Here is a 27,678-nt window from a genome sequence, read left to right on the forward strand (position 1 = left end):
ACTCCCCTCTCCCTCTGACCAGAGCTTCCCCTCCCAGCTCCGTGCTAGCATTCCCAAGGATAGTTTCCGGCCTAGCCGTTTCCCTTCCTCTTTCACTTGGTCCAGTGTCCGGTGGCTTCCCACAGTCCCACCATTGCCCTGTCCTGGTGGGCTCCACTTTCTCCCATCCCTCCTGGCTTCAGCCCACGAGGCCTTCTCCTCTCCTGTCCAGGCAGGTGCCCTGGAGGAGCCATGGAGCTGAGTAGCAAGAAGAAACTGCATGCCTTGTCGCTAGCAGAGAAGATTCAGGTGTTGGAACTCCTGGATGAATCCAAAATGTCCCAGTCGGAGGTAGCCCGGCGCTTCCAAGTCTCCCAGCCCCAAATCTCACGCATCTGCAAGAATAAGGAAAAGCTGTTGGCAGACTGGTGTAGCGGCACTGCCAACCGAGAGCGCAAGCGCAAGCGGGAGTCCAAGTACAGCGGGATCGACGAGGCTCTGCTCTGTTGGTACCACATTGCCCGAGCCAAGGCCTGGGATGTGACCGGGCCCATGCTGCTCCACAAAGCCAAGGAGTTGGCCGATATCATGGGCCAGGAGTTTGTGCCCAGCATCGGCTGGCTGGTCCGCTGGAAACGCCGAAACAATGTAGACTTTGGGGCTCGCCATGTCCTTCCGCCTCCATTTCCCCCTGAACCGCCTCCCCTAGGGCTCGCATCCCAGGCCCAGCCTCCTCTCTCTCTTAAAGATTTCTCTCCAGAGGATGTTTTTGGCTGCGCGGAAGTGCCCTTGCTTTATCGGGCAGTGCCTGGCAGGGCATTTGGGTGTGATCGGATGAAAGTGCTCCTGTGTGCCAACAGCAGGGGCACAGAGAAGCGGCGAGTACTGGTAGGTGGGCTCCAGGCTGCCCCACGATGCTTCTTTGGGGTCAGCAGTGAGGCACTGCTTGCTTCCTACCACCCTGACGCAGGCATTCCCTGGGCAGAGTGGCTGGCACAGTTTGACCAGGACATGGGCCAGCAGGGGCGACAGGTGGCCTTGCTGCTGGCTGCACAGGTGGTAGAGGAGTTGGCAGGCTTGCCTGGGCTCCCCCACGTGAGACTCTTACCTCTGCCGGCCTCCAGCACCACGCCTTCCTTGCCTGGCTCCGTGGTCTGGGCCTTTAAAGCTCATTACCGGCACCGTTTGCTGGGCAAGCTGGCCGCTGTCCAGAGCGGGCGGGAGGGGACGTCGCTGCCGCAGGCCGGGGAAGGCATCACCGGGCTGGACGCCCTGCACCTGGCCGCGGCGGCCTGGACCAAGGTGCCTGCTCAGCTCATCGGGAGCAGCTTCATCCAGGAGGGGTTAGCTCCCGGCAGGACTTCCGTGGCCCTGGACAAGGCCCCTGCGATGCCACCGGCTGCCGGTGGGCTGACCCCGGAGGAGTTTGCCCACTTTGTGGACTTGGAGGACGAGGACCCAGGCCCCGGAGTGTGCAAGGAGGAGGTGGGCACTGAGGAGAAGGATGGGCCCAGAGAAGATGGCCTGGAGCCCCTGCCTACCAAAGCCGACGCCCTCCAGGCCCTGGGCACCCTGCGGAGGTGGCTGGAGGTCAGCAGCAGCTCCCCGGAGCTCTTCGAGAAGTTCTACGAGTGCGAGGCCGAGGTGGAGCGGCTGTGCTCCCTGTGAGGGCACCGGGCGGCCGCCAGAGCCCCTCGGCGCTGTTTCCCATGGAAACGCCTCTCCGACCAGAGACCCGCTCTTTCCCGTGGAAATGCGTACAAGGGAGGGAAGTTGGGAGCCCAGGTCTAAGCCTGGAGTCCAAACCTTCCATGCTTGAGAAGCTCTGAAGATGGGGCTCCAGGCTGGGAATCTGGGCTATGTCGTGTCCAAATCCTGCATGAAAGTTCTAGAACTGTAGGAGGGGAAGCTGGAAGCGTGGCCCAAATGGTAGAACATCAGCCTGTGAGTGAGTCTCAGACCCTGAGTTCACGTTCTGGTCCCAGAAGAAAATGACAACAACCCAAAACCCAGAGGGAGTTAATCTGGGAAGGTGGGACTTGGGCTTTCCAGATATTGCTTCCGTCTCTTAAAACTTTATGTCAAAGGGCTGGGAATTTGGCCTAGTGGCAAGACTGCTTGCCTCGTATACATGAAGCCCTGGGTTCGATTCCTCAGCACCACATGCGTAGAAAAGGCCAGAAGTGGTGCTGTGGCTCAATAGGCAGAGTGCTAGCCTTGAGCAAAAAGAAGCCAGGGACAGTGCTTAGGCCCTGAGTCTAAGGCCCAGGACTGGCCAATAAATAAATATAAATAAACTTTGTGTCAAAAGCACTTCTGCTTCTGGAAATAAAGTTGGTACTGTTTTTTTTTTTTTTTTTAATGTGGTACTGAGGAATTGTACTCAAGACCTCATGCATGTTAGGCAAGCATTCCACCACTTAGCCACATTCCCAGTCCCATCAACTATTTCTTTTCTTTTTCTTTCTTTCTTTCTTTTTCTTTTTTTAACTGGTCGTGGGGCTTGAACTCTGGGCCGGGGCACTGTCCCTGAGCTCTTCAGCTCAAGGCTAGCACTTTACCACTTGAGCCACAGCGCCACTTCCAATTTTCCAGTGGATAAGTGGAGATAAGAGTCTCCCCGCCTTCCCTGCCTGGGCTGGCTTTGAACTGCAGTCCTCCCATCTCAACCTCCTGAGTAGCTAGGGTTACAGGTGTGAGCCACCGGTGCCCGGCTTCTAACAACTATTTCTTAATGCCAGCTAGAATTTTGATGATGAGAAGGGGAAAAAACAAACAAACAGCAGAATTTCTGCTCCATGGAGTGCCTCCTGTAGAGGACAGACAGATATAATCAGTCACAGAGAGGAGGAGAGTAACTACCGACTGAGGAAGAGAGAGCATGGAAGCATGTGGCAGTGTTTGCGCAGCGCCAGCACCTGTAGCATCTGCAGCTTCTGGGAAATAAGTGAAATGCACACCTAATGAATCAGAAACTTAGGGACGGCTCTCAGCAATCTGTATTTTTGCACAACCTCCGGTGATTCTGAACCACAGGGGCCTGACCTAGACAGAGAGGCTACAGGTCTCGCTAAGGAAGCAATATAGAACTGGGAGCTGAAAGGTAACTGAGAAGAGCATATCCAAATGTCCTGTGGTAGGAGAGCATCGAATAGGTGGGGTTTTTGTTTGTTTGTTTGTCAGCCCTAGGGACTGGGACTCAGGGCCTGAGCACTGTCCCTGGGCTTCTTTGTGCTCAAGGCTAGCACTCTACCTCTTGAGGCACAGCACCACTTCCAGCTTTTTCTGTTTACGTGGTGCTGAGGAATCGAACCCAGGGCTTCGTGCATGCTAGGCAAGCGCTCTACTGATAGGCCACCTTCCCAGCCCCTGTTAGTTTTATGCTGTTGGTTGTGGGGCTTGAACTCAGGGCCTGACGCGGACCAGGCTCAAATGTTTAAGGAGCTAAGAGCAGGTAAATGTAGGAGGGCCTTGCAGGGCACGAGGCGGAGCTTACTTAGCCTGATTCCTCAGAGTGATGGAAAGTCATTGAAGAATAAGGCCACCTGATCAGACCTGGGATTCAAGGAGCTAGCTCAGTGGTGAGGTGGTTGCCTAACATGTGCAAGACATTGAATTCAATCCTCAGCACTGGGGGAAAAAAAAAAAGTGCCACGTGCTCGTGGGTCACATCTATAATCCTAGTGACTCGAGGCTGAAATCTGAGGATCCTGGTTCAAAGCCAGCTCAGGCAGGAAAAGTCTATGACTCTTGTCTCCAATTAACCACTAGAAAACTGGAAGTGGAGCTGTGGCTCAAAGTGGTAGAGCGCTGGCCTCGAGCATGAACGCTCAAACAAGAAAGCCTTCGATGATATTGCCAGATTCAGGATGGGACCATGGTTGTGGTACTTGAATTGGGAAGGAGATAGTAGATCTCATGAAACCTTTAGAAGCAGGGGTAACACAAGTTAGGGGCTCTCGTGGAAGAGGAAGGGAGAGAGCTGCTCTGACTATCTGACCTGAGCCAGAGGCTGGGGGGGAGGGGTCACCTGTGACCCTCAGCACTGTGGCAGGGCCACTGCGCCAGGCGGAGCAGGGGGTCACAGCCATCCAGGCAAGTTGTGTGACTTAGCACCTGTGTGACCTAGGACAAGTTACAGAACGCCTGTGGCCGAGGTCGCCTTCCTGTAAACTGATGACTGCTCTGGGATCGGGTCTGTGAGGAGCCCTCAATAAATGACAGGGAGTCCAGGACCTCAGGTCACCGGCAGGACAGATCCCACACTCAGCATGATACAAGACATTCTGCTTCACCGTCGGTTAAAGGAACCTCGCGTCACTTGTGACGTCTCACTTAGCAATTGAGATGGAGGAGATGACAAGTTCTAAAGGCAGGCACCGCCAACTTCTGCCTCTCCACCGGAGAGGACCTGGGGACGAGGCTCAGGCAGCAGGCCAGGGGTGTGGGGCTCGGCAGACAGCTGGGGGGGGGGGGGGCTGGGGCGGGGAGAAGGACGGCCGGGCACTCAGGACCTCAGGGAATACGTGTTTATTGGAGCTGCGTGTCCCGTCCAGCATTGGGCTCGCGCGGGGGCCATCAGCCGTGCAGCCCTGAGCACGTGTGCTCCCACGCGAAAGGGGAAGGCAAGAGACAACCGTGAGTCAAAGCGACAATCGAAGGGCAACAGAGGCCACACGCAGGGGCTCACACCTGTCGTCCTAGCTACCCAGGAGGCTGAGGTCTGAGGATCGAGGTTTGAAGCCAGCCTAGGCAGGAAAGTCTGAGAGATTCTTATCTCCAATTAACCAGCAAAAAGCTGGAAGTGGAGATGTGGCTCAAATGGTACAACAACAGCCTTGAACACAAAAACCAAACCAACATAAAACTAAGGACGAGTGCCTAGAACTGGTGTGTGTGCACGTGTGCCCACGTGTACCCACACACAGCACAGAAGCAGCAAGATCAAGGTAAGCAGGTCGACTGGGGAGCCTGGGAGCCCCAGAGTCCGCCCCAGGGGTGCTGGAAGGATCCTGGAGGCAGCGCTCGGCCTGGGGCAGCTACAGGAATGGTAGGGCCACTGCCTTGATGAACCAGGGGCTAAGGACTCCAGGCCTGGACCATGGGGTACAGCTTGTCTGTTTCAGGGTCACAAAGCCACAGGGGGAAGAGGAAAACCTACGGGGAAAGATGAGAGGTGGGGGTGGGGGGCTCTCGAAGGTAATGGGAGCTCCTGGAAGATTCTGGATTCAGGACAGGGAGGGTTGGAAGGAAGAGCGAGGCGAGCCAAGTGCATGGTCACCGGAAGTGGGAGGGGCGCGGAGGCCGTGGCCAGGGGAGTCCAGCAGCTCCCTCCGAGGGGCAGGGCGGCCTGGTGGCTGGAGTGTGGCCGTGGCCGGCTCCTCTGCCGGCTGGGTCTGTGCTTGTGCGCTGGACTCCTGGAAGCGGAAGGGCTCAGGGTGCAAGTCCTGCTGGAGGCTGGGCTGGGCCTGGCCCGCCGCTTCCTCTGCAGGTGGCTCCCGGCCTGGCTGGGCCTTGGGAGAGGCCTGGCCTGGGAAGGGCCGTGCCGCTTGTCCTTGCACTGCCAGCCAGGGGGTGGGGGGGGCCTGGCCTCCAGTCCCACGGTCCCGCCGGGCTCACTCCCACGCGTGCAGGAGGTACTCGTAGCTCAGGAAGGTGACGGCATTGACAGGAAAGGCGCGGGCGCTGTTGATGGTCAGGCCCCGGAAGAAGACCCCTATGCCCTCCTGCCGGAAGCTGCTGGCCATGCAGTCCAGAACTCCTTTGTACTTGCCCTGCCTCAGCCCGTCCATCTGCATCCGGGACTTGATCACGTCGAAGGGTGTGGCGGTAATCCACGAGGCGATGCCCGCGAAGCCCCCGGCCACCAGCACCGTGCCTGAGCCTGGGGCAGAGCTGGGTCAGATGGGACCAGAAGATCCCCGAGCCCCACGTCCCTCCCTAGCTCCCGCCGCACCCCCACCCCCATCCTGTGCCCTCCCCCCACCCCATATCACTTACTGGGGTTCTGGCCATCTGGAGTGTACTGGCGACACAGGCCTTCGTAGGTAACAAAATACATTCCCAAGGTGGGGGTGTCCCTTAGCACCAGGGCAAAGGATCCTCGGAACAGCCCGCGCAGCCCGTCCTCCCGGAAGACCGTGGCTGCACAGTGCACAGGGCCCCGGTACCGTGGCCGGGGGCCGCCCCGCTGCCCCCGCGGCTCCGTCTGGTTTTGTAGCCGGACTTTGATGAGGTCAAAAGGAGCCAGGCAGTAGGACTGTGAGGGAAGAGACACAGGCCCTGGGTGTCAGCTGAACTGGTAACTGCTTAGAATAACAAGAAAAGCCAAGCACTAGAGGCTCTTCCCTGTAATCCCAGTTACTCAGGAAGCTGAGATCTGAGGATCACGGTTCAAAACTAGGCTGAGCAGAAACATCTGTGACATTCTTTTTATTTTTTTTTGCCAGTCCTGGGCCTTGGACTCAGGGCCTGAGCACTGTCCCTGGCTTCTTCCCGCTCAAGGCTAGCACTCTGCCACTTGAGCCACAGCGCCCCTTCTGGCCGTTTTCCATATATGTGGTGCTGGGGAATCAAACCGAGAGAGCTTCATGTGTAGGAGGCAAGCGCTCTTGCCACTAGGCCATATTCCCAGCCCCCTGGCTTCTTTTTGCTCAAGGCTAGCCCTCTACGACTTGAGCCACAGCAACACTCCTGGCCTTTTTCTATATATGTGGTGCTGGGGAATCGAATCCAGGGCTTCACGTATATGAGGCAAGCACTCTTGCCACTAGGCCATATCCCCAGCCCTGTGACATTCTTATCTCTAATCACACACACAAAAAGCTGGAAGTGGAGTGAGCTGTAGCTCAAGTGGCAGCATGCTCGCCTTGAGCAAAAGCAGCTCAGGGACAGGGTTGGGGATGTGGCTTAGCAGTAGAGTGCTTGCCTAGCATGCATGAAGCCCTGGGTTCGACCCCCACCCCCACATACATATGTAAGAAAGGCAAAGAGGCTTCTGCCACCAGCTCTGGGCCTTCCACATGGCTGTTGAGCAGGGCCTTTGGTATAAGAGCCTGTCAGCCCTCCGCACCCCCTCGTGCCATAGCATGCCCTAATCCCCAAGGGGAAGCCTGATTTATTTTCCCAACAGCGAGAGAGAAGGCTTACATTTTAAAGGACTGGGATTGACCGAGTCTGTGGCCATTAAGCAAAGAACTGAGTCTCTCTGGACAAAGGCCATGTTGCTGGCCCTGTTCTTATTACCAGTCCAGCTGCCATGGTCTCCCTCCTCTCCTGCTGTATGATGGGTCTTGGACAGGGCAGTGCTGGGCCCATCCTTCCTGCTTTTCAAGCCCCCAGCCGCTGCTGTCCCAACAAAGACTTCTGAGAGTGGCACGGGGGTGACAGGTAAGGTGGAAAGTTCTAGAAGTCTTAACCTTTGTCTTGGGTAGAGAGGACATAGTATTATACAATACTCTGTTGGGTACTAGGGAGTGGGTGGGTGCTGGGAGCGATGAGGGGGCAGGGTTTGGGTTGAGGTTATGAATGTGGCCAGAGAATCTACTGGAACTCAGGTGACTGGGCTGATGGCATATGGGGTGTCCATCTGTCTCCTGAGAGGCAGATGAGCTGTTTCTCAGCCGTTGATGTGGCCGGTGGCAGAGGGGCTGGTGGTGGACTCTGATCTTGGCCTTTGGCAGGTGCTGGCCACACGTGGCTTATTTTTGTCTCAGCAGGGAGGGTTGGGGATCAGAGGCCCCCTCAGGGAGATGGGGGGGCTCCAACTGAGGCTCCCGGGGCTGTGGAGCACCGTGTTATTCATAGAGTTGGCTACAACAAAGCCAGAAGTTCTCTGGTCTTGCTCTCTGCCCCCTGAAGTGTCAAGGTCCTCAGGGCAGTGCTAAGCTGGAGTGTAGGATGGAGCAAGGCCCTGGGCCCTCTGTCCCTTTATTTATTTGCTGGGCTTGGGGCTTGAACTCTGGACCTGGGCACTGCCTCTGAGCTTCTTTTGCTCAAGGCTAGTGTTCTACCACGTGGGCCACAGCGCCACTTCTGGATTTTTTCCCAGTAGTTTATTGGAGATAAAGAGTCTCACGGACTGGACTTTTCTGCCTGGGCTGGCTTAGAACTGCGGTCCTCAGACCTCAGCCTCCTGAACAGCTAGGATTACAGGTGTGAGCCACCACTGCCCAGCCTCTGTTTATGATCAGGGACCCCATTCAACTTAGTCCGGGGTGGGGGGTGGGTCCTCAAAGTCCCTCTTAGCTTCCTCCCTGCTCTCAGACGCTCGCTTGGTACCCCTGGGCAGAGACCAAAGACCAAAAGCAAATGATGGGTGTGACTTAATGATTAATGATTTCCAATCGGGGGCCTGGGCCTCGGGAGAGGCTCATGGATCAAAGCTACCCCGGCAGTGCAGGCCCAGGCCCGGCGCCAGGCTTTGGCCAGGCAGGCTGGAGAAATGCCAGGACCACATGAGCACTACGAGCGAGGCCCGGCTCTTGGTTCTGTTGGGATGGTAGTTTCTGGAGGTCAAAGGTCACCAGGGAGAGTAATCTTCCTACAGCGCCAAGGCTGGTAGAACCTTCCAGAGGTGGACAAATCCGGTCCGCTGATAGCAGATCCGGCCCTCCAGGGCGTTCTCCTGGCACTGACCCCTGACAAATTTTCTGTCTTTTCCCCCTTGGGTGTCCAGGCCCCCTCCCCCTCCCCCGCAGCTTCTCCCACCCAGGTAGGTTTGCCCATGCGCATGCGCGGCCCGGTGTGCGCATGCGCGGCCCGGTGTGCGCATGCGCGGCCCGGTGTGCGCATGTGCTTGCGGCCCGGTGTGCGCATGCGCGGCCCGATGTGCGCATGCGCTTGCGGCCTGGTGTGCGCATGTGCTTGCGGACCCGCGGGCCGCGCTCGCCTCCCTCTCACCTGCAGGACGCCCGCGGTGCAGCCCGCGATGAAGACGTGGGTGTAGTTGAGCGGCTGGGCTCGCCGCTCCTGGTGGGAGGTGGCTGTGAGGGCCAGAAGGACATTGCTGTAGACCCCGAACAGGACAGAGTTGACCACGGCGATGCTGAACATGGGGAAGCTCATCCCCTTGAAGAAGCCCAGGACCTGCGGGGCGGCACGGCGGCGTGAGGAGCCCCCCCCCCCCCCAGCCCCCTTGCTCCTTCCAGCCCAGGCCACGCCTTCGAGGCTGGACCCCACTCTGGCCAGGGCCCTCTCCCCGGGGAGGTGGGGCCATGGAGCCTGGGGTGGGGGGCAGGGGCTCAGCTACCACCTGGTACCCCAAAGGGCTCAAGACTTGGGTCTTGTCTCTTCCAAGGGCAGAGCCCAGCTAGCACGAAGGAAGCTGGGCCCGCCCGGCCGGCAGCAGCCACACACCGACTCATGGCGGTAAGTCTTGACCATGCAGTCCACGATGCCCTGGTACTTGTTCTGGGTCTGCAGCCGCACCTGGGCAGGAAGGACAGGACAGGTGGGGCAGGTAGACAGGCCAAGGCTGCCAGGCAGCCCACTCTCCCCCGCCGTGATGCCCTCCAGCAGGCGAGCCGGGAGCGGGCGCCCGTGAGGCAGGCCTCATCTTACTCTGGGCCCCTGATTGTCCCCTCTGGGGCTTCTCCTAGACTCACCTTCACCGTGTCAAAGGGGTGTCCCAGGACCAGGCCCAGAGCTCCTGCGGCGACAGAGGAGCTAGAGTGAGTGCCAGTCCGTGCCAGAGGACCAAGCGATTTAGACAGGTGGGAGGCCCACACTTGAGGCCGGAGTCCAGCCACCCACACCCCACCCTGACACACCGGGCCCAGGCCACGAAGGGGCTGTGACAAGGGACTGAGATCCCGGGCTCCGCCTGAGGATGCACACGCACAAAACACTCCACAGCGCTGATTAGGGACTCCAGAAAGCATCTCTGCTGTCCCTCCTCCTTGCCAGCAGTGCTCCTGTCTTCCTTCAGCCCAGAACACGGTGGCCTTGATTTCAGGCAGACCCTGTCTACGGATCCCCCATGCCAGCTAGCAACTAGTAGTGCTGGAAGCCCTTCCCAGAGTCCTGCTGGCCCCAAGGGCGGAGGCCACCCCTCTCCTGGCCTCATCATTGGGGGAGATCTCATCCCCAGAAGGCCCCTCTTTTCCATCAGCCGCCTGTCACTGGAAGTTGAGCTGGGCACACACCCACAGGAGGCCTGAGGCCAGGAGTTCCACCCATAGCCAGGTAGGGCAAAGGCCCAAAGAGGAACTTGGGACAGCAGGTAAGGTCAAAGGTGACCTTCCTTCTGAGTCCAGCAAGGTGGCCTGTGAGAAGGGGCTTGTGGTTTGGGGTATCCCATGATGTCAGCCAGGAAGACCTTAGAATGCAGACCCAGCTTCTCCTGCCAGTGCCTCCCCTTCCTCCTACCCTCAGGGAAAGATGGGGGGGGGGTTGACTATAGCAAGGTTGCTGCTTTCGATCAAAATCAAAATCCTTCTCTCTCTCTCTCACCTTCTGCCAGAGGATGACACAGTGGGAAAGCCCCTGCCCGTGGCCAGCGCCTAGAAACTGGACTTCACAGCCTCTCTCTCCCTCTGGCTCCACTGTCGGGAGACTTGGGAGACACGATGGCACTCCCGGAGGAGCATCGGGACTTTGGCCTTATCTCCTCCTGTCACTCACCCTCTCCAGGAAGTGATCCACTCTAGGGGAAGATGTGACAGAACAAGCAAAATGACTCACCAGAGATCCAACCAGCTGCAAACTCCTCCACAGGCATCGTCTGGGCTCTGGCAGGAACTGGCAGCCTGCACTCCGTGCGAGAGACTGTTGGAAAGTGTAATCTGCCTCCTCCACGGACCCGATCACCTCCCACTAATGTTTAACCACGGCTGTAAGGTGAGAAGTGGCTGGCTGCCCAGACTTTGGGTAACCGGGAGTGAGGCTAAGCCCACTTTGGCTCGGTGGTCCTCAGCCTGGAGGACATCAGCGCGGCAAGGAGTCTCACAGAACGGGGGGCCAGACAGCCTTCGCGGGTCCCCGAGCCCTCTGCCTAGGCAGTGACAGCTTTGCCTCAAAGCCGAGGATGACAACTGGGCCCCCGCCTGGTGGACGGCTTCGGGGCCGCCTCAATCAGCATGGAATAAGGTCCAAACTCCATTCATCCCACAGTAGGGAAAGCCCCTGGCCCGCCTTACCAGGCAGGAAGACGTGTAGTGGCAGAGTTTGGACACCAGGGGGCAGCCTGGCCCTGCAATGGGCCCACACCAGCCCCTGGAGCCAAGACAGCCCGGACATGGCTCGCACGACTCAGGAGAAAGAATCCGCCCCAGCAGGAACTCACCAGGTCCTGAGGGCTGTCTGGCTGCTCCACTCCAGAACTGTCTAGAAGCACAGGAGGACAGCCTCCCACGGCCTCGTCTTTCCCCCACCCCAAGGCAAGATGGGGATTTGGACTATAGAAAGGTTCATGTCTCTGTCTGCAATGGTCCCAGGTTGCTCTCAGTCAAAATCAAAATCCTTCTCTCTCCCTCTCTCTCTGGCTCTTTCTCTCTCACCCTCTCTCCTTCCACCACAGGATGACACAGCGAGCAGGCCCCTGCCAGGGGCCAGCGCCTGGATACTGGGCCTCGCAGGAAGGAGATAGGACTGCTTTATAAAATTTAAAAAAAAATGAAAGAAAGGAAGAAAAGAAAAGGGAAGTGAAATCCTTCTAGACGGAGCCTGCAGGGTGCCACCCATTCTCCTCTGACCTCACTTCCGATTTTCCTGCGTGCCAGCTCCCCGCCCCCAGTACTTCGCCCCAACCCTCTCTTCTTCCTGGACACTCTCTCTTTGGCCTTCAAGCTGGGGGGCGGGGGGGGGGGGGCTCAAATGTCACCTCGGGGAGGCCTTCCTGAATCAGCTCATTTACTACCCCTGTGCTCTTGCCGCCCTGTCCAGCAGTCAGGGCCCTCCCCACTTCAGCCTCTCCTTTTCCCCATGGTGCTAGGACCCACATGCTGTGTGGATGACTAGTGATAGTCGGAGCAGTCAAGGATCTCTGGTGGTGCTAGCTACCAAGTAGTCCTGGCACAGGGTTAGGCATACAGTGAGTCTCAGAAGAATGGATGGGTGGGGCTGGGAATGTGGTTTCGTGGTAGAGCGCTTGCCTAGCATACTTGAAGCCCTGGGTTCGATTCCTCAGCACCACATGTATAGAAAAAGCTGGAAGTGGTGCTGTGGCTCAAAAGATAGAGTGCTAGCCTTGAGCAAAAAGAAGCTTAGGGACACTGCTCAGGCCCTGAGTTTAAGCCCCAGGATTGGCAAAAAGAAAAAAAAAATATATATATATATATATATGTAGAAGAACCACGGGCAGGTCAGGAGCTCCATTCTGTCCCCGGGAATTGGGGCAGCGTGACTTTATATCCCAGTCTCCTGACGTCCAAGCCCATTGTTGTCTCCTGGAACAATCTAGCTCCTCTGGCTTGGGCAGGTGGCCTATGTGCGTGTTTTTCTCTCCACTTTCAGGCACACCTCCATCTCTCCACCTCAGGCACAAGGATGCTGGCATTGCCAGGACATGTTGGTGACGCGACCAGGGAGGAGGCGGTTTCATAGCTGCCTGTCTGGGCCCGGAGGCCTCTCCTCAGCCTGGGAATACCTCAAGCTCTCCCAGGCTTTGTGTCTGAGGTTGCCAGGGCTCACCTGACTACATCCTGGAAAAACAGGGTACCTGACCCGAGGGGGGTTTTGTTTGCTTTGTTGTTGCTTGAGACAGTGTCACTATGTAGCCTCGGCTGACCTGGGACTTGAAATCTTCTGCCTCAGCAGCCCAATTTTGGGGCTGAAAGGTGTGTGTACCCCCCTGCCCAGTCATCTGATTAACATTTCTTTCTTGTTCATGTGTGTGCGCGCCAGTTGTGGGGCTTGAAGTCAGGGGCTGGGGTGCTGTCACTGAGCTTTTTGGTTCAAAGCTTGTCTTCTACTACTTAAGCTTCAGCTCCACTTTTCTTGGTGGTTAATTGAAGGTAGTGCTTGCTGCCTGGGCTGGCTTCGAACCGTGATCCTCAGAGCCCAGCCTCTCCGATCAGAACTGCAGGTGTGCGCCACCAGCGCCCAGCCCGGCCACTTCTCCTTAGGGGTCAAGGGTCGCGGGGTTGGTGGGGCGGGGCGGGGCGGGGCGGGGCCGTGACGCGTCCACCGCGGAGGCGTGCTCCCGGGGAGTCCGGGCATGCGCAAGCGCGGACGCCGGCCGGGCGCGGGCGCGGCGCGGCGGCCTCGGGCTCCGATTGGCTCCCGCGGCTGGGGAGGGCGGGGCCTAGCGCGCCCCGCTTCCTCCTGCGGCGACTTGGGCGGCGGGGACTGGGAGGACTCCGAGCCGCGGAGGGCGCGACTTCTGGGCTGGAGCTGGGGGCGGCGGGAGTCCCGGCGGGGGCCCGGCCCGAGGCGGCGGTTCCGCGACCCTGCGAGGTGAGGCCGCCACCACCCCCTGCCGGGTCGGGGCGCGGCGTCCTGCCTGGACACCGGGCGGGCATCATCTCGGACCGACACCCCCGCCCCCCCCCCCCCCGTCCCATCCCCGCACCGGCCCCGGCCCCTCCGGAATGGGGCGCCTGGCCTCTCCCCACAGGGTGCTCAGCCCCGGCACCCCGTTCCTTCTTCCGTGAAAGCTTGAGGATACCCGACCCCCGTCCTCACCCCAGGACCCCAGTAACTGCCGTTCCTCTCTCCCTTTACAGATGGAGGGGGCAGAAGGCCATGGCGAGCAGCCCGGCCCCACCGAGCGGTCCCACCGAAGCAGCGTGTCCTCCGTGGGAGCCCGAGGTGGGTCCCCACCCTCCTTCCTCTCTCCTCTCGCCCTCCTGAGACACCCCCACCCCCCTCCCCCAGCCCCGCAGATATGCCCCAGACCTGGCTTCTTTTTCATTAACTATAACATGACGAAGAAAAATGTTAAAAAGTCCCCTAAAGTAACCTGAAACAGCAAAAAGCAGGGCTAGAGGCAAAGCTCTGGTGGTAGAACAGGAGCTGAGCAAGTATGAGGCCTTGAATTCAAACTTCAGTACCACAAAAAAGGAAAAAGAAGCAATGTGTGTTCCATCACAAGTCTACGGAAGTAATAGGACCTGGGCTCTGTCACTAGCTTAGTGGCCAAGTCAGTATCTTTTGTGCGAGGTGAAGGGGTGTATTGGGGTTGAACTTGGCCTGTGCTCTGGCTTTGGCTTTCTTGCTCAAGGGTGATGTGCTACCCCTTGAGTCGCATCGCACCTCTGCTTTTGGTTTTGGTGGTTAATTGGAGATAGCAGTCTTAGAGACTTTTTTACCTGGGCTGGCTTCAAACTTCAGATCCTTAGATCTCAGTGTTCAGCAGCTAGGATTACAGGTCTTTCGGGCACCAGTGCCTGGTGGAGTCCACGTTTTTGATGGACATGTCACAGCTGTGGATTTAAATGAGCGCACATGAATGAAAAAGGACATCTCCACTTTCTTTGTTCCATTTTGTTCTCACAAACAGCCCTTTGGCACCTGGGATCATCATTATCTTCATTTTATTGGGAGGAAATTAGGCCCTAGAGAGGTTAACTCAGGCAGCTGAGCCCTCTGGGTGATTATGAACTTGAGCCTTGAGTGCTTAGTTTGCCTGTCTACGAAGTTAGTCTGAACTTCAGTTTCTTAGAGATGATGCTTTCGTCTAAGTAGCGACTGGGGCAGAAAAGACTAGGAGTCTAAAACCCACATTTAGTGGTGTTAACTATAAACTTTACTCTGCCCTTTCATAGGCTTCATTTGATCCACAGCTACTTTATTTTTCCTTATGCTGGTCATTGGACTTGAACTCATGGCCTGCACACTGTACCTGAGCTGTTTTTCTCAAGGTTAGCTCTCTGCCACTTTGAGCCACATCTCTGGTAAATTGGAGAGTCTCGTGGCCTTTCCTGCCCGGGCTGGCTTTGAACCATGATTCTCAGATCTCAGCCTCTTGATTAGCTAGGATTACAGGTGTGAGCACCAGCACCCAGTTTCCCTAAACTCAAGGCTAGTGCTCTACCACTTGAGTCACAGCTCCACTTTTGGCCTTTTTGGTCGTTAATTTGGAGATAAGAGTCTCACAGACTTTCTTGCTCAGTCTGGCTTCAAACCTCAGTCCTCAGATCTCAGCCCCCCCTTCCCCCCCATGAGTAGCTAGGCCACCAGCACCCAGTCACAGTTACTTTAAAAAAAAAATTATCAAGGTGATATACATAAGTTAGGTAAGGAATACATTTCTTTTTGAACAGTGTCACCCCCTTCCCTACCTCTCCCAGTTTTTACTTCCCATCCTTGTGCACAAATTGTGTAGTTCATTTTCAACACAGCGTCTAGCGACCACTGCTGCATTTCTTCATTCTTTGTCCCTCCATTAGCATTCCTAACAGAGTCTTTGGGATGTCAGCGTTTGCCTCGGTGTAGCCTGTGGCCCCTCACGGGGCAGAGGGGGTGGAGGATGGCTGCTCCGGCCGGCTGTGCTGACCGGGGGCCTCGGCCGGCCTGCCCACCCTGTTGCAGCCGCTGACGTGCTGGTGTATCTGGCCGATGACACCGTGGTGCCCCTGGCTGCGGAGAACCTGCCCGCGCTCAGCGCCCACGAGCTGCACCGCGCGGTCCGAGAGGTGCTGCAGCTCCCCGACAGCGCCCTGGAGGCCTTCGCGCTCTGGCTCGTCTCCCCTCTGCTGGGTGAGTGCGGCAGTGAAGGCCCAGATTGAGGGGGGTTGGAAGGGGACCGGCCAGGGCAGAGGGAGGGGCAGCTTCCGGAACTCTCTCATCCGGGGAGCCAGGCGTGTGTATCCTGGCGTCTGGAGTCCTCGGGCCAAGCCGCCGGTGTGTGCGCTCTGGCTGAGGGCCCGGCGGGACAGTGGGGGGGGCAGGAGGGCTCACCACACCACCCCGGCCACCACCGGGGCCATGCTTGATGGGCATAACTTCATGTGCGCCCTCAGTGAAGAACCTGCGTCTGCAGCAGTGACACCAACTAGTGTTAAGAGCGAGCTAGAGCCGTCATGACAGCCATTGGCCTGTGTCCTGGAGGGAGGGGGCTCAGCCCTGTCTGGCCTCTGGCCCTGTGTCCACCTGTGTCCTGTCCAGCCGAAGGAGGAGTAGGACAGTGGCTCATCAGGCCTCACCCCAGGGATACTGGGGCGAACAAGGCCCGTAAGCCGCTGTGGACAGGAAAGAGATGCCCGTGTCGTCATCCGGAGCAGTAGATCGGTGCCGGGCCCAGGCATGTTTCCTGAGCTTCAGTATTCCCTTTGTTATGGAAGAGCGGGGACAAGAAGAGGGGACCAGTGGCGTTAAGAGGGTGAACAGCGCCAGTGCTGGCACCGGTGGCTCACGCCTGTCATCCTAGCTACTCAGTAACTTGAGAAAAGTTGAGGGACAGCGCCCAGGCCCTGAGATCAAGCCCCATGACTGACCAGGCTAGGAGGGACTGGGTCCTCTCGGGGGAGAGGGGCAGCTCCCAGCATCCTCCCCCCACCCCGTCCAGCTTCCGGTGCAGCTGCTGCCTCAGCCTCGCCCACCCTTTTCCTGCTCATCCGGTGTCCCTGGCCACCCCATCTCTGGCCCCCGTTCTTCCTTCGGGCACGACCAGCTGTGTTTTAGAAAGCTGGGGGTGGCACTTGCCCTGCCCTGAGGAGGCTCCCAGGGCTGGCCGGAGCCCTTCCCACCCCTCCCCTCCGCTTCCTCCACTCCCGCACATTCCTGTCCCCCACAGCTGAGAGCTGAATGGGCCGCTTGTGTGGCTGGGCCCATCCGAGAGGCGGCCTCCTGGTGAGCGCCATGTTGCTCCAGGCTGGTGTGGGAGGTTGCAAGGCCACTCCTGCTTTCCTTGGGGCCCCCAGATGCCCTGTGTGTCGTCCTCCCGCCCCCACTGCAGACGGGGTGAAGCAGCGTCAGGCCCCCCACTGTGGGTGTCCGGGAGGCAGGAAGAAGGTGCTGTCAGCAGGAGCTGCCTGTGGTGCCACGTTTTGGTGGTGTTTGGCCTCCTCCGTGGAACAGGGCTGTGGGCACCATCCCTGTTGGGTCAAGGGTGGCCGCGTTGGCTTCGTTCTGTGAGCTGCTGGGGTTGAGGGTGAAGGCAGGGGATGGGCCGCCCCGTTCCTAGGACTGCCTCACCCCACTCGGGTTGTGGATGCTGAGGATGCAGCAGCAAGGAGGTGACGGGCCTCCCCTCAGGACTGCAGCGCCTCAGGCAGTCCCCCCGCCCCCACGGGCTCCAGGCCCTCCCGCAGCTTGAGGGCTGGATGCCCAGGGGGGCCTGGGAGCTGGGGGGGAGGTGAAGGCCATGGCACCACCAGGAAATCTGGACCCGAAATGAGGGGGCAAGAAAGGCCTGCAGAAGCCCCATGCAAGGCCTGCACGGAAGGGGCTGGAGGCGAGGAGGCTGGGGCAGCTGTTTGAGGTCAAGACCAGGGTCCTAGAGCAAGGGCCAGAGAACAGAAATGAGGACTTTAGCCTCAGGCTGGTAGAATGGTCCCGGTCCTCAGTGCCTGTCAGTAGGGGGAGAGAGGGCAGAGGGAAGAGACATGGGGCAGAGGCTTGTGAGCAGACCTTTCTGGGTGAGCTTGGGAACTGCCACCCGCCTAGCAGAGGTCGCCGGCAGGGGCTGCAGCCCAGGCTGCATGCTCCTCCTGCCCTGAGGTGTCGGCAGCCCTGAGTTGGGGGGCTGTGTGTGTAGCACCGTCATGTGTTGATTGGTGGCGGGGGCCCCCGTGTCCCGGGATGAGATGCCACCAGCAGGAGCTGCCCTTTGTGCCACACGTTTTGGTAGCTTTGGCCTCGTGTGTGTCACTGGGTCCAGGGAAAAGACCCAGCCGGCTCCTGCCGCATGGTGGGAAAGAATGTCAGTGGAAATCCCCATGAAGACACAAGTGTGGTAGGAAAATTCTGAGGAGGGACGTCCGTAGTTACAGGTCCAGGGTGCATGGCCCTGAACTGAGACTTCAGCCCCCCAGCCATGTGAAGGTCTGGTGACCAAGGCAGGAGGAAAAGCATGTGCAAAGGTCCTGAGGCATAGACCCCCCCCCCCCATCATTCAAGCTGCTTAAGACGGCGTGAGAACAGCAGGATGGGGTTGAGGGGGCAGTGAGGTGGTGTTGCAGAGTGGAGAGGGTCATTGGAGACTGATGGGAGGCCCAGCGTTGCCCAGGCCTTTCGGGCCCCAGTCACCAGCAGATGGTAAGTGGAGGCAGGCGGTGCTGGTCTCTCGGGTACTTTCCCTGGGCCCCCCAGTCTGGGCTGCTCGCCTCTGGGGGCCAGCTTGCCCTGGGGAGTAAGTCGTGCCGAGCAGTGCTGTGACTTGGGGCGGCAGCCGCGTTGCCCTGCGCCTTTTTCTCTGTGGAGAGACGGAGGGTGGAGCGGGCGGGGGGAGGGGGGGGATGCGTGTGAGCCGCCAGAGGCCTTCCGCACACTCCCCTCTAGGCCGTGGCCGTCCCGTCCCCGCGGCTGGAGGAGGAGGGCGCCCGCGGGCGCGGCCGGCCGGTCAGAGGCTGCATGACGCCTCCTTTCTGCCCACAGAGGTGCAGCTGAAGCCCAGGCACCAGCCGTACAAGCTGGGCCGCCAGTGGCCGGAGCTGCTGCTGCGCTTCACCGACGCCCCAGACGACGAGGTGGCCATGGGTGCGTGCGGGCCGGCGGGCGGGTCCCAGGCGGGGCTGGGAGGGGAGCTGCAGGGAAGAGCTGGGGAGCTGGCGCCCGGGCCGTGCTCAGGAGCCCCTCGCTCTCCCCAGATGAGCCATCCCTGCAGTTCCGGAGGAATGTGTTCTTCCCCAAGCGGCGGGAGCTCCAGGTGAGGCAGCAGGTGCATGGTCTCCCCTCCCCTGCCCTCCCCCTCCCCGGGGGTTCTGCGTGCCCTCTGCTCCGTCTCCCCGGCCCCCAGACCCCTCGGCATCCGGGCCTGGCCCTGGGCCGGCCGAGCGGTCCCTCCTCACCCTGCCGGCCCCCAGATCCAGGACGAGGAGGTCCTGCGGCTGCTCTACGAGGAGGCCAAGGCCAACGTCCTGACCGCCCGGTACCCGTGCGACGTGGAGGACTGCGAAGCCCTCGGGGCCCTGGTGTGCCGGCTGCAGCTCGGGCCCTACCAGCCTGGCCAGCCTACGGCCTGCACCCTGAGGTGAGGGCGGGGAAGCCGCCCCGGGGCCCTACTTGGTGAAAGCCCTGGGTCGTGTGCGGTGGGCACAGTCCTCCCCGTCCCCCCCCGCGGCTCTGGACGAGCGGCTCCGGCGCTCACAGCCTCCCATTCCCCTCGCGCTGTGGGCAGCGGGAGGCTGGTGAGGTGAGGGCCCAGGTGAGTCCTCAGCCGGGGGGCCCTGCAGGTGCCCAGCCTGGCGCCCCGCCTGGCCCAGGCTCTAGTGGGGGCTGCCCTTGTTCCTGGCACTCAAAGCCAGGAAGCAAAGCGAGCAGGTACAGATCTTCCCACGCCCGGCAAAAGGAGGGCTGAGCCCCGGCCTAGTAGGCCTCTCCCTGAAGTGGGCAAGCCCTAGGAAGATGGGGTCCGCCGCCTCTCCACGGCACCCCGTGGGGGCGAAGGCCGGTGTGTCTCCTGTCCTAGGCCCGATGGCTTCTGTGTCTGTCCCTTCTGCTAGGTCAGAGAGTGGCGTGGCGTGCTGAGTTCAGGCACAGTGGGCACAGAGCAGGAAGGTGCTTGCAGGTGACACAGCTGGTCGTGACAGAGCCTGCTTGGCTCCTTCCCCTGGGAACCCACATCCTTTTAACGTCCAAGCCCTCCCCTGGCAGTGGCCCCTTAGCCCCACTGCCCGAGTGGCGGCCGTGGGGATCCCTGTGGGACTCCACAGGCAGGAGCCACGATGTCGCCCCCTGGTGGCCACTGGAGGCCCCGGCTGCTCTGTGCCAGGCCCCCCCGCGGGGCTTTCCCCTCCCCGTCTGTGTGGCACCCTGTGCCCAGGCCCCCAGCACCCTCCCCGCTTCCCCTCAGGGAGAAGCTGGACTCCTTCCTCCCGGCCCACCTCTGCAAGCGGGGCCGAGGCCTCTTCTCTGCCCTCCGGGGCCGGGAGGCCAAGGCCGGGCTGGGCGAGCAGGGCCTGCTGAACGCCTACCGCCAGGTGAAGGAAGCCGACGGCGGCAGCGGCGAGCGCGAGGCCTCCCTGGGCCCCCTCTACCGCGCCTACCTCCTCAAGTGCCACGAGCTGCCCTTCTACGGGTGAGTGGGCGGCCCCGCCCCGGCCAGGACCCCCCCACCTGCCGCGGGCATCGCGGTGGCTGGCCGACTGTCCCTCCGGCCGGTCCCCACGAGCCTTCTGTGTGCCGGGCCATACACACTCGGGGCCCTGATCCGGCTCTGCGAAGCTGGCGCTGGTGGCGACGCACGGGGCCACGGCAGCCAGGGGAGCAGAGGGAGGCGCCAGTAATGCGGAGGGTGGTTCCCCTTGAGCAGGGGTGGGGCATAGTCCCCTCCCGCTGTGTGGAGACAGCTGGGTGTGATGCAGGCCTTGGCTTCGCCGAGCATGGCGGTTTCCGAAGAGCCCTGGGATAGGAGGGGACGTGGCTGGCGGGAAAGAAGGCAGTGGCCGAGTGGCGTGGCACCCCAAACCATCGTGTCTCCCCCAGCCCCAGGGCCCCAGGCTCCTGGCCGTCCCTCAGGGCAGCTTGCGTTGCCCCCTTGCCTGGTGCCCACCCTGCCTGGTGCCATCCTGTTCCTGTCGCGTGCCACTGGTTGGGTGGCACTGACCTGCAAAGCTCCCTCCCCCTCCTCCTCCTCAGATTTTCCCTCCTCTGGAGCAGGTTACTGCCCAGCCTTCAGTTGTCTAAAGAGCTTCAGTGTCTTGGGGGCCCACAGCAGGCCCCCCCGAATGTGTTGTGTGCGGGGGGGGGCGGTGTGGCTCACCTGGGTGCCCTCCCCAGGTGTGCCTTCTTCCATGGTGAGATCGACAAGCCAGCCCAGGGCTTTCTGCACCGAGGAGGACGCAAGCCGGTGACAGTGGCCATCAGTCTGGAGGGGGTGCACGTCATCGACAGCAGGGAGAAGGTACCACCTTCGCTCCTCCAGGGCGAGCCCCTAGGTCCCCTCAGCGGAGTGGGGGGGATGACAACAGACAAGTGGGCCGTCTAGCGGTGCCCTGCCTCCCTCTGAGTGCCCCTGGGGTCCCGCTGTCCCTCCTGAGGACTGCCTGGGGTCTGTGAGCCATCTTGGCTGCCTGGCGGCTGGGTAGAATGGTGGTGGGATAAGGCAGGGGGCCACAGTTGGGAACCCCACTTCCGAGTGGAGGGAGTCTGGCAGTACCTGGCTGCTTCGCAAGGCTGGGGGCCTTCCCATGTCTCACGGAGCTGGGCTTCTCCCCTAACACCCTGCGTGAAGCAGGGGCTGGAAGCTGTGGCTCCCGCCTGTGATCCTAGCGAAGCAGGAGGCTGAGATCTGAGGGTCACAGTTCGAAGCTAGCCCAGGCAGGAAAGTCCATGAGACTCTTAGCTCCAATTAACCACCAAAAAGCTGGAAGTGGAGCTATGGCCCAAAGTGGTAGAGCACTGGCCTTGCGTACAAAAGCTCAGGGAGATCAAGCCCCAGGACCAAAAACACAGATATGTGAAGGAATTTAGACAAAGACCCCGGTGTCCCCTCCTAGTGGAGCCCTGGGGGGCCAGGGCAGGAGCCGCCCTGCTCCCTGGCCCGAGCCTCGCTCTGTGCTCCGCTGGCCAGCATGTCCTGCTGGGCCTGCGCTTCCAGGAGCTGTCGTGGGACCACACCTCCCCCGAGGAGGAAGAGCCCGTCCTGTGGCTGGAGTTTGATGGCGACAGCGAGGGCATGCCTGTCAACAAGCTGCTCAGGATCTACTCCAAGCAGGTAATGGCGGCGCCCCCTGTGCCCGGAGAGGGTGGCCCAGGGCCCCACCAGGCTCCAGGCCTGACCCCCAGGGAGGTCAGAGTGCGGCCCAGTGCTGTGTGGGCCACGGCACCGTTCTCAGAGGCCTCTACGAGCTGTGGTGATTTCCAGCCTCAGGTTGAGGGGTAGCTGGGGAAGGGCAGGAGTCCTCAGGGTCTGCGTTGGGGTCCACTAATCCCACCCATCCCCTAGCCCTTCCCTTCTGCCCTAGTCACATCTGAGCCCCCCCTCCAGCAAGTCCTCCCCGCAGTGCACCCTCCCTGCAGCAAGCTTGCTTGCTTCTCCCAGCACAGACCAGCTCCAGACAGGCCTGTCTCCATAACCACGCCGCTGTCACTCGAGTGGTCAGGCACCAGCCTCCAGCTGGTACCAGCGCAAAATACCCCTCATGTCCTCTCTAGTCTTCTAAAAAGTTGGAAATAACATAGATGTTCACCGGTTGGTAACTAGACACACAAACTGTAAGCCAAGCAGGTAGTTCACATCTGTAATCCTAGCTGTTCAGGAAGCTGAGCTCTGAGGATGGCAATTAGAAGCCAATCCAGGCAGGAAAAGTCTAGGAGACTAGTAACCTCTAATTATCCAGCAAAAAGCTGGAAGTAGAACTGGCTCAAGTAGTAGAGCACTACCCTTGAGTGGAAACGCTAAGGGGCAGCACTGACATCCTGAGATCAAGACCTAGTATCAACACTCACACACAGATGTTAAACTCTTGAGTGTGCACAATGTATGTATCTTTTGAAGTTGGCTTTTTCTCAGTAAGCAACATACTTTTGAGATTCATCTACATCTTATGGTATGTCTATTCACATTTTTCTTTCTCAGTTTTGGGGACCAAAAGCAGGGGCTCCCCCATGCTATTCCAGTGGTTTACCTCTAGGCTGTACTCATAGCCCTAGTTCCTTCTCTTTTATATCCATGCACGAAAATAGTGCAGCCATTAGCCTGTGGAGAAGAGCTGGGGCTAGAACCAGGGCCTTGTAGCCCGGCCTCTTCACCCACTGAAGAGTACTTGGGTTGTTTTGACTTTAAAGCTGTTCTATGCACACGAATCTGTTTTGTCTTCACATAAAAACATAATAGGTGTAAAGCTCACGCCTGTAATCCCAGCTACTCAAGACACTGCAATCCAGAGGATTGTGGTTTGAAGCCAGTCTAGACAGAAAAATGGGATCCATGAGACTCCATCTCCAAAATTACCAGCAAAAAACTGGGCTGAAGCCTGGCTCAGGTGGTAGAGCACAAACAAGCAAGCAGTATGAGCATGTGCAAGGCCCCGAGCTCAGACTGCAGCACAGCAACAGCAACATCAGTGAAGCGTAGACTCGAGGGTTGTCACGGGCTGAGAGCTGTCGCACTGTTAGCAGGTAGCCGAGCTGCTCTGCATTCCCGCAGCTTCTCCACAACGGCTGGCAGTTTTTGTTTGACATTTCGGTAACCTATGGTAGTATTGTTGCAATTTAAATTTTGTATTTTCCTAATGAGTAATGATGTGAATTAGTTTTTCATGTGTTTATTAATTGCTATGCTCTGATCTTCTGTGGCTCAATGGTAGAGTGCTAGTCTTGAGCAAAAAGAATCCAGAGACAGCGCTCAGGCCCTGAGTCCAGTCCCGGGACTGGAAAAAAAGAATGTCCTGTAATATCTAGTTTTGTGGTTTGGGATTAGTCTGGGCAAAAAGTTTGGGAAATCTGTCTCAAAAAAACAAGAAACTGGGGCTGGGGATATGGCCTAGTGGCAAGAGAGCTTGCCTCCCATACATGAAGCCCTAGGTTCGATTCCCCAGCACCACGTATACGGAAAATGGCCAGAAGGGGTGCTGTGGCTCAAGTGGCAGAGTGCTAGCCTTGAGCAAAAAGAAGCCAGGGATGGTGCTCAGGCCCTGAGTCCAAGGCCCAGGACTGGCAAAAAAAACAAACAAGAAACTGGAGGGCATAGCTCTAGTTGTAGAGTGCTTTTTAAGTTCAGTCCTTATTACCACACACACCAAAGTGGAGGGAGGGAGGGAGGAAAGAGGTGCTATGGTTGCCCATTAGTCTTGTGGCAGGATAGTAGTGAATACAAAGGCCTGAGCAGGTGGTCCCACTCTGCCCCTGCCCCTGCCCCTAGGGAAAGCTGGGGCAGAAGTGTAGCTCTGTCCTTGATGAGGTTGGGAACCCCCCCCCCCCTTTCCTAGCATGGCACCCAGGTCTCGCAGCCAGGGCTGTGGGTGAGGTTTTGTGAAGGGAAGTGGTGAATGGACGCTGCTGTGTGTGAGTCTCCCTGGGAAGCACCGGGCTGTGCCCAGGCTTGTGCTCCAGGGCCCTTGGAGGCTTTCCCAGTCCCCGCGGGGGCCGCACAGGGAGTGGGAGGGGGCCGAGACCTAGCCCTCCTCCCCCTCCCTCTCCCCTTCCTCCTCCCCTCCCGGCTCCTCCTTGCTGCCCAGGCCTCCGAGCACCGGAGATGAGCAGGGGCTCGCGCAATGTCCACAGACAGAGCCACCGCCCGGACCTGACAGCTGTGCCCTCCGTGCGCCGGAGTGGGCGGGGCCCGAGGGGCGCAGGCTCCAGCCATGTCCAGCCTCTGCCCTTGGCCTGGCTCCTGACAAAGGGGCGCCACCCATGAGGAGGAGCTCCTGTGACTCCTGCCGAGCCCTCGGCCCTGGCCACGGCCCTGCCGAGCCCCAGGCCGTGCACCCGGCCACTTGGCCCTCCTCCCTGGGGGCGCCCGTTAGAGGGATGTGCGCGTGCGCGCGGGAGCCCCGCCCCGCCCGTGACGTCACCCGCCCCGCCTCGGAAGCCCCGCCCCGCCCGTGACGTCACCCGCCCCGCCTCGGTGGCCGCTCAGCTTCCAGAGGCCCAGCCGGGCTTCCCTGGCTGCCCCAGCCTGTCCCACGCTGCACCTTCCTTCCGACTCTCTAGAACGTTCTTTCCCAGTGGCCCCTCATCCACCTCTGAGGTCGCCCCGGTGGCCCTCGGGGCGCGGCCTCTCCTTTCTTGGGAAGCACGTTTGCTCCGCCATCCCCTGCCCTCCACGGCCCGCCTCGTCCCGGAGGTCAGGGCGGCGTCCGGGCCTGGCCTGGCCTGTCCCAGGGCCGCCCCGTGGTCAGGGCCCCGGAGGCTCACCGGGGCCTCCCCGGGCCCTCTCCCGTCTCCCCTCTCGCCTCCCCAGGCCGAGCTGATGAGCGGCCTCATCGAGTACTGCATCGAGCTGAGCCAGGCCGCCGAGCCCCCCGCGCCCCCGGACAGCGCGGCGGCGCCCCCCGCGGCCTCGGGCCCCTCCCCGCCTCCCCCCCAGCGGCCCCAGCTGCGGCGGCAGGGCAGCGTGGTGTGCAGCCGCCTCCAGCACCTCTCCACCATTGACTACGTGGAAGAGGGTGAGCCGCCCTGCGCGTGCGCGTGCGCGGCCCCGGAGGGCTGAGGATCAGGGTTCAAAGCCAGCCTGGGCAGGGAAGTTCTTTAGACTCTTACCTCCCAGGAACCACCAGAGAGCCGGACGTGGTGCTGCGTGCGGCCCAAGGTGATGGAGCCCTGAGTTCAAGCCCCACCCCTGACCAAAAATAACAAATCGATAAAAAATGAAAAAGGGTTTGCCTTTCTCACTCAAGGCTGGTACCCTACCACTTGAGCCACGGCTCCCTTGTAGTGTTTAAAAATTTATTGTCACTATAGAGGTGATGTACAAAGGGGTTACATTTACAGAGTCAGATAATGAGTACAGTTCCTTTTTTTTTTTGCCAGTCCTGGGGCTTGAACTCAGGGCCTGAGCACTGTCCCTGGCTTCTCTTTGCTCAAGGCTAGCACTCTACCACCTGAGCCACAGAACCACTTCTGGCTTTTTCTGTGTATGTGGTGCTGAGGAATCAAACCCAGGGCTTCATGCATGCTAGGCAAGCCCTCTACCGCTAGACCATATTCCCAGCCCCTCACCTTGGTTTTTATACAAAGTTCCTTTGCCCTGGGTTCTATCAAGTCACCGTACTACGTGTGGTCATAGAGTCTGAAGGCTCCTCTTGGCCATCAACAGATTCTCAGACTTTCCTTGTCCGGGACACCCTAGCACCTATACAGAGTGTAGCTGAGTATTTTGTGGGATGGCTCGCTGTTGAATCGGATGATTCTCTCGTGAGTGGCAGGCGGCAGGGGTGAAGTGCCACTCACCCCATTGTGGCATCCGCGGTGTTAAGTTGTCGGAATCCTTTTTGGCTTCGGCTGGTACTCGCGTCTGAACACAGAGCTTGCACTAGTTCTGCTAGCTTGGCCAGCACTTTGCCGCTTGAGCTACACCTCCAGTGCAGCTTTTTGCTGGTTTGAGATAGAGTCTCCAGGAGTTACCTGCCCAGGCTGCCTCCAAACTGTGATCGTTGCTGAGCACTGGTGGCTCACGCCTGTAATCCTAGTTACTCAGGAGGCTGAGATCTGAGGATTGGGGTTTGAATCTAACCCAGGTGGGAAAGGGGAAAGACCTATGTTCAATTAACTACCAAAAAAGCTGGAAGTGGCACTATGGTTCAAGTGGTAGAGCTTCAACCTTGAATGAAAAACCTAAGGGACAGCATCCAGACCCTGAAGTTAAGCCCCAGGACCAACACAGGAAAAAAAGAACAGAAAAACAACCCTGTGACCCTCTGGATCGATTTCCTGCGTAGCTAGGGTTGCCGGCGTGAGCCACCGGCGCTCTGTTGCCATACAGTCTCATCGTGCACCGGTGGAAGAGTCCAGTGGGAGACGGGAGGAGGGCCAACATTCTGAAGGGATCATTCAGTCCAGATAGGCTCTGGAAGGACCTCCCACCCGAGCCAGGGTCTCCCAGTCCTCCCCGCCCCTCCTCAGGGTGCTCCTCTCTCTGCCTCGCAGGCAAGGGGATTAAGCGGGTGAAACCGAAGCGCACCACATCGTTCTTCAGCCGGCAGCTGTCCCTGGGCCAGGGCAGCTACACCGCGGTGCAGCCCTCCGACAGCCTGGAGCCGAGCTCAGGATGACCGCGCCTCTGCACCTGGCCCCGCCGTCCTCCCAGCCGCGGGCCGGGCCGCGTTAGGCTTGAATTAGGCCGTGCGCGTGGTCCGTGAGTACTTGAGAGCGTGGCGAGGGGGGCACGGGCCCCTCTGCAGCCCGCCCTCCCATCCTTGCTGCCCCCTCCTGGCCAGACGCACGCGCGAGTGCCCATCTGGGGGTGGCTCTGCTGCCTGTGGGGGGCCGGGTCGGGGCCCGTGCCGTGAGCCCCCGTGTGCCTTTGCTCCTCTGGACTCCACACGTGCATTCCTTCTGCCAGCATTCCACCCACCCCGCCAAGACAAGTGGTCCCGGGGTCGCCGTGAGGAGGGCTGGCCCCTGAGCCCTGCGCTGGGCTACGCAGAAATAACACTGTCCTCCCTGGGTGGCCTGGGAGCCGCACCCAGGTCTCCTGCAGGCTGGAGACACCGGGGAGACAGAAGGTGCCTTTTGTCTGCCCTGTGTTGGGAGGTGGCTGTCTTGGGGACCAGTAGACCCCTCGCTCACACTGGATAATGCAGAAAAGCCCCTGTCACTGCCCTCAGCCCAAGAGGCTCCCCTTGGCCTGCGTACCCCCGCACCACCCTTTCCCCATGTGCTGGGTCTGGTTTTGGCTTGTGCATCTGCTTCTGCTTGGGGAACTCTGTGACCTCTGGCAACTCGAGGACAGACACTCCCTCGGTGACCCTGGGGTCAGCCCCAAGACGGGAGGGAGCTCGTCCTTTCCCTCCAAGGACAGAGCGAGGCCGTGTGGATGTGGTGCTCAGCCTTGACTCAACTTCCCCGGCTGCACTCTGCCAGCAACAGTGGTTCTGGGTCCAAAGGAGGGCCTGCCAGCCCCTCAGCCCCTCCGGAGGGGAGGCCGGCCACGTGACAGGGCCTTCCTTCATCCTGCCTGGCCTTGATGACTTGTGGGGTGGGAGGAAGTGCTCA

General features: G+C 59.7%; 3 protein-coding genes across 7 annotated transcripts; 2 read left to right on the forward strand and 1 right to left on the reverse strand.

Moving 5' to 3' along the window:
• Positions 1-219: 219 nt before the first annotated feature.
• On the forward strand, positions 220-1,681 carry Tigd3 (tigger transposable element derived 3). Its single transcript, XM_048360939.1, has one exon. It carries the CDS (start codon positions 232-234, stop codon positions 1,645-1,647), a length of 1,416 nt encoding a protein of 471 aa, XP_048216896.1. The 5' UTR covers positions 220-231; the 3' UTR covers positions 1,648-1,681.
• A 3,117-nt stretch (positions 1,682-4,798) lies between these two features.
• Positions 4,799-11,620, reverse strand: Slc25a45 (solute carrier family 25 member 45). Of its 4 annotated transcripts, none has more exons than XM_048360948.1 (7): positions 10,663-11,620; positions 9,585-9,628; positions 9,337-9,408; positions 8,881-9,066; positions 5,980-6,238; positions 5,753-5,863; positions 4,799-5,136 (listed from the first exon to the last, which is right to left on the reverse strand). In XM_048360948.1, the coding sequence occupies exons 1-7, from the start codon at positions 10,697-10,699 to the stop codon at positions 5,108-5,110; spliced, it is 738 nt and encodes a 245-aa protein (XP_048216905.1). In that variant the 5' UTR covers positions 10,700-11,620; the 3' UTR covers positions 4,799-5,107. The 4 variants fall into 4 exon arrangements, with proteins under 4 accessions (XP_048216905.1, XP_048216903.1, XP_048216904.1 ...); XM_048360946.1 differs by lacking the exon at positions 4,799-5,136 and having other exon boundaries at positions 5,324-5,863; positions 10,663-10,727; positions 11,264-11,619; XM_048360947.1 differs by lacking the exon at positions 4,799-5,136 and having other exon boundaries at positions 5,324-5,863; positions 10,663-10,811; positions 11,264-11,619.
• Positions 11,621-13,253: 1,633 nt separating this feature from the next.
• Positions 13,254-27,413, forward strand: Frmd8 (FERM domain containing 8). 2 transcript variants are annotated; one of them, XM_048360940.1, is made up of 11 exons: positions 13,254-13,374; positions 13,644-13,728; positions 15,451-15,618; positions 18,457-18,558; positions 18,669-18,727; positions 18,885-19,051; positions 19,874-20,098; positions 20,800-20,923; positions 21,593-21,736; positions 24,926-25,130; positions 26,611-27,413. In XM_048360940.1, exons 2-11 carry the CDS (start codon positions 13,644-13,646, stop codon positions 26,733-26,735), a joined length of 1,404 nt encoding a protein of 467 aa, XP_048216897.1. In that variant the 5' UTR covers positions 13,254-13,374; the 3' UTR covers positions 26,736-27,413. The 2 variants fall into 2 exon arrangements, with proteins under 2 accessions (XP_048216897.1, XP_048216898.1); XM_048360941.1 differs by having other exon boundaries at positions 13,264-13,374; positions 18,457-18,555; positions 18,666-18,727.
• The last annotated feature ends 265 nt before the right edge of the window (positions 27,414-27,678 follow it).

The sequence above is a fragment of the Perognathus longimembris genome, chromosome 13 (assembly GCF_023159225.1).
Source record: "Perognathus longimembris pacificus isolate PPM17 chromosome 13, ASM2315922v1, whole genome shotgun sequence".
Taxonomy (NCBI): Eukaryota; Metazoa; Chordata; class Mammalia; order Rodentia; family Heteromyidae; genus Perognathus; species Perognathus longimembris.